The sequence below is a fragment of the Sinocyclocheilus rhinocerous genome, unplaced genomic scaffold (assembly GCF_001515625.1).
Source record: "Sinocyclocheilus rhinocerous isolate Xijiao unplaced genomic scaffold, SAMN03320098_v1.1 scaffold362, whole genome shotgun sequence".
In the NCBI taxonomy this organism is placed as follows: domain Eukaryota; kingdom Metazoa; phylum Chordata; class Actinopteri; order Cypriniformes; family Cyprinidae; genus Sinocyclocheilus; species Sinocyclocheilus rhinocerous.
Window position 1 is genome coordinate 1,592,895 of NW_015639507.1, and position 8,440 is coordinate 1,601,334.

Sequence of the window (8,440 nt, forward strand, 5' to 3'; positions counted from 1 at the left end):
ATCTATCTATCTATTTATCTGTCTGTCTGTCTGTCTGTCTGTCTGTCTGTCCGCCTGCCATCTTCCTTCGTGTTACCTCCATCCATAACTTCATAACTCATACCCCCTTCACTGTGGCCCAGTCCCCCTCCTACCGCTGCCCGCCCCGCGCCCCGCCCTGGTGGCAGAGCCCCCTCTGACCCTCCCACCTCTGTGTCCGCTGCCCCCCAGCAGATTGGGGGCATGGTGTGGGACTTCCTGGGAAAGTGAGTGCTCTGTACTGGCACCACGGCTCGGCTGCATTTATGTCTGCAACTGCAACTGTTGTGTGCCTGCTTGATGCCTTGATGCCCCTGTTGCACGGCTGTCTCTCATTCACTGGTTTTTCTTACCAAGAAATACATTATTTTGTTCTTTATAATGTGGGAAATATGTGCCAGATTGCATTGATGTAAAAATCCGTGGACTGAGACAGCTCAGAAAATAATATGTGTGTATCATGTGTTTTGTGGTTGTGTTTGCTGTTTCTTGTGCATGTCTGGGCCTCTCTTCCAAAACCTAGTGAGATGCCTCGCTGTTTAATGTCTACATAGGCATCATCCTAACCAAGATGGAGCCTCATAAGTGGGTGATTAAAAAATTGTGAAAAAGTTTCTTAGTGGGCAGCAATTCAGTCATTAAAAAAACAGTGCTCAAGAAATCTGTATAATGCTAATATTTGATTTCAAGAGAGTCTGATGCTGCATGTTGCTAAGCTAATAACTCAATAGAAATATTAACTAAGTGCATTTGAAAAAGTATTAAATAAAATATGATTATAAAATTAAATTATACAATTTCCCTCATTTGCCATTTTGATCTTGTTGCAGTACATTCTGGGGTTGCTGTATATAAAAAAAGTTCAAAAGTTTGGGTCAGTAGTTTTAATTTTAGTTTTAATAAATAGTTTTAATAAAGTTTTATTCAGCAAGGATGCATTAAATTGGCCAAGAGTGACAGTAAAGACATTTAAAAAGTTACAGAAGATTTCTATTTCAAATAAATGCTGATCTTTTGAACTTTCTATTGATCAAAAAATACAGAAAAAAAATATATCACAGTTTTCTCAAAAATAATAAGCAGTTTATTTCCGCATTAGTAATAATGTTGTTTCCTGAGCAGCAAATCAGGATCATGTGACACTGACAAGAAAAAAAAATCAGCTTTACCATCACAGGAATAAATTACATTTTTATAACATATTCAAATAAAAATTACATTTTTCACAGTATTACCATTTACTGAATTTTTGATCAAATAAATGCAGCCGTAGTGAGCATAAGAGATTTTTTCCATAAACATTAAAAAAATCTTGCAGAACCCCAATCTTGCAGAAGAATACATTTAATGCTTCCTTAGATTTTGGCCATGACTACATATCTTATATATTGCTGTCTGCAGACTTCCTTTTGGTGGTGGTGCCTAAACTATGTTGCCTATAGGTAGGAAACTCACTAGGCTTTGGAACTGTGCTAATGTGTACATCAACCAGAGTGCAAGTTTTCCTTTTATGATTATATCTGTTCTATAAGATTTTTTTTTATTATTAATTTTTTTGTTTCTGGTATAGTAAATATAGAATGTGAAAAGTCTCACAGTTTTAATCGAAGTGACAGTAAAGACATTTAAAAAGTTACAGAAGATTTCTATTTCAAATAAATGCTGATCTTTTGAACTTTCTATTGATCAAAAAATACAGAAAAAAAATATATCACAGTTTTCTCAAAAATAATAAGCAGCTTATTTCCGCATTAGTAATAATGTTGTTTCCTGAGCAGCAAATCAGGATCATGTGACACTGACAAGAAAAAAAATCAGCTTTACCATCACAGGAATAAATTACATTTTTATAACATATTCAAATAAAAATTACATTTTTCACAGTATTACCATTTACTGAATTTTTGATCAAATAAATGCAGCCGTAGTGAGCATAAGAGATTTTTTCCATAAACATTAAAAAAATCTTGCAGAACCCCAATCTTGCAGAAGAATACATTTAATGCTTCCTTAGATTTTGGCCATGACTACATATCTTATATATTGCTGTCTGCAGACTTCCTTTTGGTGGTGGTGCCTAAACTATGTTGCCTATAGGTAGGAAACTCACTAGGCTTTGGAACTGTGCTAATGTGTACATCAACCAGAGTGCAAGTTTTCCTTTTATGATTATATCTGTTCTATAAGATTTTTTTTTATTATTAATTTTTTTGTTTCTGGTATAGTAAATATAGAATGTGAAAAGTCTCACAGTTTTAATCGAAATGGTTCCTCAGTTTCAGCACAATAATTTTCCTTCACATAGTGTCATATGTGTGATAACTGCACACTTGAAATATCTGTTGTGTTGATGTTGGCATGGCAACATGTAGATGTGTAGTCATTTTCTAAAATTACACCAAGATTAAAGGGATCATTCACCTAAAAAATAAAAATTCTGTCATTAATTACTCACCCTCATGTCATCAGGCTGATTTTCTTTCTTCCATGAAATACAAAAGAAGAAGTTGAGGGCTGTTCATACCAACGACAATAACTATAAAATAAAGTTTTAATAATCATTCTGCTTTTATGAGAATAGGGAGGTTCACACCACAGCTGTAACGATAACGACACAGAGGAAAAATATAGTTGGAATCACTTTCAGAATGATTTTTGTCAAGTTGGTGAATGATTAAAATCACTGACAGCCAATCAGAATCCATCCTGCTTTAAAGAACTCGAGCATTTAAAGCGGCAGACAACAAAACTGCAGCTCATGCTTATTATAAACAGAACATTATCATCTGTTGGTGTGGATGCTAATATTGTTATAATTTTTTTCTTTGTTGTTGGTGTGAACGGGCATTTGGACAGAATGTTCTGTCAGAAAGTGAATGAGAACGAATCCTGTTGAACTCCAAAAAATGACAAAAAGTCAACACTGAAATGCAATATAAATTGTTTGTATGTATGGCTTGTGCATTATATTCCAAGTCTTCTCAAGTTATACAATGGATTTGTTTAAGTATTTTATTATATTTAAGTCAATATTTACTAAAAAACAATAAATCACGCCTCCTGTGTGCTCTATTGAAGAAAGAAAATCATGCATGTTCAAAACTACACACGGGTGAGTAAATGACGACATTATTTTCATTTTTAGGTGAACTATTCTTAAAATTATACTTTAAATATTACAGTGGTTTTCACTTAGATCTAACTAATGCTATTTTTAGGAATCTTGGTGTATTTTATTCCACCCTGCTTAAATGACATGTTAACTTCTGCAGTTGTTACTCTACTTTGCACACAAACGCTTCAGTGATCTCTGTGCTTGCCGCTTGGTGTTGCTGGCATACGAGGGCTCTGAAAATGAGCAGAGCCCTGTTTCCTGACCCTTGAACACTCATTTCACATGTCATCTTTCTGCTTCCTAACACAAACTCTCCTCCCTTCCCTCTCACTCTTCTGAATGATCCTCTCCATCCCCTCCCACCTCAGCCTGCGAAATCCCCTCAAAACGGCCGTCTCATCGGCCTGCATGAGACGTTCTGCAGCATTTCAGGCCCTGTTTTGCTCTGTGAATGAGCTGGGTGCTTTAGGTAGGGTCTAGTGTTCGTCAAGTAGGGTTGCACCCTCATGCCTGAGCGCTCTTGCCCTGTTTGCCACCCCGTGCGATCCCTCACTGCAGCTCAGCTGGTTGGGTTGCTGCATGTTGGCACTCTCACGGGCCCCTGCAGATCTGGACTCAGTGGCATATCCACTGACGGTGATGATTTGAGATGATAGTGTTGTGCATCCTGCCTTGCTGACCTCAGGAGCCATTCTAAACCACTCTTAGTTTCTCATTTGACTCTTTCCAACTGTTTTCTGCTTCGTTTTGATGAATTCTAAAGTTTTATTTCTCCTTTCCTTCCTGTTTGCTGTGTTGCGGCTTCTCTTCCTTCCCGTTCCTGCCCTTCCTGTATCCCTCCTCCCTCCTCTTTCTCCACCGTCAGTCTTGCGCCCAGGTAAGTTGGTTGTTCCTCAGGTGTTCACCCTCCCTTCTGAGCAATAACCAAGCGTGTTTTGTTCATGTGATGTTAGAAAAATATCTGTATTTTTCCTCACATTTGCATCTAGTGTGTTGTTGTAAAAGTTATGAGCCATATTTCATGGTGATGTTGTGTTGTTATTTGCACTTAATATTCACACATACAGTGACCCCAAAATTGTATTTGGACACTTAAAACACACCCAGTCAGAATATCATTACATTATATAATGAAAACCAACTGGCTTTTGTAAACAAATTATGACTTTTGAGTGGATGCATTGAAATCTCATACAATTTTTCCAGTATAAATTTCTAAAACATTCTTAAATCAAGAAACATTTACTTGAGAAGCAAAATGACACATAAAGTCATGTTGTCTGGAAAAAAAATCTAAATCAAGTGACTTAAAATGAGATAAAAAAAAATAAAAATCTGCCAATGGGGTAAGAAAAATAAATTTGTGTTCCCTTTGAGTTAAGTTTATTTTTCTTACTCCAGATATTTTTTCTCGTTTTAAGTATAAATTAACTTAATATTGATGTTTTTTTCCCCCAAATAGCAACTCTTCAAGGGATAGTCCACCCAAAATATTTATATTCTATCATCATTTTCGCAAACAAACCTCGTTCCAAACCTGTACGACTTTCTTTGTTCTGTGGAACATATAACGAGATATTTTGAAGAATGTTGGTAAACAAACCGTTTTGGTTCCCATTGACTTCCATTATATGGACAAAAAATAAAATTTAAAAGCCCACATTCTTCAAACTATCTTTATTTGTATTCCACAGATGAAAAATTAATACAAGTTTGGAAGGACATGAGGGTGAGTAAATAATGCCAGAATTTTCATTTTTGGGTGAACTATACATTTAATAACTCACGTAATTTGCTACTTATGTATCTTAATTTTAGAAAGATATTTGGTAAACACTTTACTTAAAGCCTTTATGTATAATGCATTATAAAGGTATTCATAATGTACGTTGTGACCAAAGTTAAAATGCATTATAAAAGGCTTTAAGTAAAGTGTTAGAGATATTTGTACTGGAAAACAGGACAAAAATGTGATATGATAATTTATTGGGTTCGTTTGGTTAAATAGGGTTATGCGATTGCTATCAAATTCAGATATTCAGGTGAAACTCTGTATGTTTTCTAAGGCAAACCAAGGATCAAAATAAAAAGGGCCCAGGCATCAAGCTTGGTCCTCAGATGGACAAGAAAGGCCCTGGGAATATCTTGCAAGATCAACGCAAGGATAATCCAATGGACAATGCAAAGGTTTGTGGGTTTTTTTTTTATTTGATGGCTTTAAATTTCTACTGAAATAAAGAGAAAACAAGAAAAACAAAAGGTTTTCTCTTTATTGTCTTGCACACATTTTTCTTTATTTCACAGATGGAGGAGCTGATGAATGTTTTGGAAAAGACAAGGCAGGAGTTAGACGCCACTAAGCAGCGTCTGTCCTCCACCCAACAGTCTCTGGCTGAGAGAGACGGCCATCTGACCAACCTCCGACAGGAGCGCAGAAAACAGCTCGAGGAAATCTTGGAGATGAAGTAAGAATCTTTGCGATTAGACTCTGTTCCTTCATACAACACAACCTTCAATATTTGATCCCTGTGATGTCTTCATGTGTTCCTTTACTTGAAAGCTGCTCAGTGTACTTGCATACATATCTCAGACTGTCTGTCCCCTCAGACAACAGGCTCTACTCGCTGCTATCAGTGAGAAGGATGCTAACATCGCTTTGCTAGAGCTGTCCTCCTCCAATAAGAAGAAGACACAAGAGGAGGTGCTGGCCCTGAAACGAGAGAAAGACAGACTGATGCATCAGCTCAAACAACAGGTCAGTCAATTTCTCTACTCAGAAACCCCTTTAATTACACCTAGTATTAAGATATTGTAGAGTGAAGATATCAGAAATCAGAAAGATAAGATGGTGCAAGGCCGTTTAAAGATTTAAAAACAAACAGCAGAATTTTAAAATCAATCCTATAATGGACCGGTAACCAATGTAAAGATGACAAAATGGGAGTAATATGGTCCCGTTTCCGAGAACCTGTCAACAATCTAGCAGCAGCATTCTGGACAATCTGTAATCTTCACAACGTAGACTGACTAATCCCTACATACAGGGAATTACAGTAGCCCAGGTGAGAAGCATGCATCACCCTTTCATAATCACAAAAGGATAAAAATGGCTTGACCTTTGCCATTGTTCTTAATTGAAAAAAAAAAACCCTGATCAGACAAGACCAATAATCTGTTTGTCAAATTTCAAGTCGTTATTCAAAATTACACCTACATTTTTACCATGGATTTACCATAAATAGATAAAGGGCCTAAATCAATATTAGTGGACCCAGATACATTGGAGGGTGCAAAAACAATAGTCTCTAGTTTTACATTCATTTAGGTGCAGAAAATTCACAGCCAACCATGTTTTCAAGTCTTTTAAGCATGCAAGAAGACGCCCTAAGGAGTTGCCTTCCTTCTTTACTGGTACATATACCAGTAAAGAAGGATCATCGTATCATCGGCATAACAATGAAATGATATTCCGTGTTTACTAAAAATAGGCCCAATTGGAAGCATGTACAATGAAAACAAAATGAGTCCCAAAATGGATCCCTGAGGGATCCCACGTGTAAGAGAGGCCAACAATGATGTAAATTCACCCAGGGCAACTGAAAAGCTCCTATTGATTAGATAGGACTTAAACCAGTTTAAAACAGTGCCACGAATCCCTATCAAGTTGTGCAATAAGAATCTCATGGACTGTGGTGTCAAAGGCTGCACTAAGGTCTATTAACACCAAAACGGCAGCATCACCAGAGTCTACAGTTAGCAAAACATTGTTGAGAACTTTCAAAAGTGCAAACTCTGCACTATGATGCTCCCTAAACCCAGACTGGAATACTTCAAATAAAGAAATCCTATTCGAAAAAGACTGCAGCTGAATAAGGACAGCTTTCTCCAACACTTTCAAGAGAAAAGGTAATTTTGAAATAGGCCTGTAATTTGAATAACCTGTTGGATCCAACTTAGGCTGATGATACACATTGCCCCGTGTATCATCAGCCTTATTAGTGTTTTTAATTAAAGGTTGTACTACAGCATGCTTAAAAAAGTCAGGAACAGTCCCCGATGCAAGGCAGCTATTTACTATCGATAAAACACTAGGCCTAACTACATTAAAAGTTTGTTTGATCAGTCTTGATGAGACAATATCAAGAGGGGAATTCGATGGCCTCAATTGATCAACTATTTTAGCCAAGGCAGAGAGTTGAAGAAGTTCGAACTGATTAAACACAACAGGGCAACAAGGAAGAGCAGGGGGATCGACCAGCTACAGGAGGTATTTGAGATTTAATGTTTTCGATCTTTAACAAAAAAACTCATAAAATTCTCACATGCCTCCACTAAAATCTCAGGCCCAATGCTGTTTGGTGGGTTAATAACAGAATTTATAGTATTAAACAATACTCTAGGCCTATGACAGTTATTTATTAATAATATCAGAAAAGTACTTTGACTTTAAAGCTCGCCTTATTTTCCACGTCTTCTTCAACGCTTTTTCGGCAGAAGGGGGCAGGGAAACCGGCAGCACATCGGACAGGACTGGAGGAAGGTGTAAGCACGGTCCTCCAAGTTCTTGCTCAAACTGTATATCCACAGTGTTTCTGATGTTAATGAGCATATAAGACTCTCATAAACCAAGACAGCGGTGGCGTTTTGGGCCAGAAGTGAGACAAACAAAACAAAAACAAACAGACCAGGTACCAGACGGCCAGCCAAACACACCGGCACCATCTTGACATTTTTTAAATCTATATACTGTATATTGCAGAAAAATTAAACATCACAATTTCAGTAAAAATTAAATATCCAATATCAGCCAATAAACTGAAAAAAATGTAGCTGATATTCAGTATTGTGCATCTCTATTTTTAGCTTCAGAGAGATGTTTTTCCCAAAATCTGGCCATATCAACTTACAACTATCAGGGAATGAGTCAAAGAAAGTATTAGAAAATCTTCTGTAGCCACCTGATACCTTGTAAACTCAGCTTTGTTTTCTGGCGGTCTATGATTCATTGACTCCTGAAAATTGAGTAAAAGCAAACTGATTACATTCGTAGAAGCCATTTAGAGATTTCTTTTTCCATTCTGTGAACATCTGAGAATCTATTTCAAAAATATGCTGCTTGTGTCTTCTTTTTATCCATTTAGACACAGAGCAGGATGAAATTGATTGCCGACAACTACGATGACGACCATTTTCACCCTCACGCTCCACCTCCCCACATGCAACCCCCACCCCATCATCCTCAACCCCAACCCCAGCCACCGTACCTGCAGCCCCAACACCCCCACCAGCTTCCTTACCCACACGCGC

At 37.3% G+C, this 8,440-nt stretch overlaps 1 protein-coding gene across 1 annotated transcript in view; it reads left to right on the top strand.

Annotated features, from left to right (window-relative positions):
- The window catches only part of erc2 (ELKS/RAB6-interacting/CAST family member 2), a 54,862-nt gene that overhangs the window by 45,644 nt on the left and 778 nt on the right, over positions 1-8,440 (top strand). Inside the window, exons 14-18 of the mRNA XM_016566891.1 lie at positions 3,999-4,010; positions 5,200-5,320; positions 5,438-5,598; positions 5,741-5,888; positions 8,275-8,438. Coding sequence (XP_016422377.1) covers positions 3,999-4,010; positions 5,200-5,320; positions 5,438-5,598; positions 5,741-5,888; positions 8,275-8,438 — 606 coding nt within the window. The remainder of the gene's footprint in view (positions 1-3,998; positions 4,011-5,199; positions 5,321-5,437; positions 5,599-5,740; positions 5,889-8,274; positions 8,439-8,440) is intronic.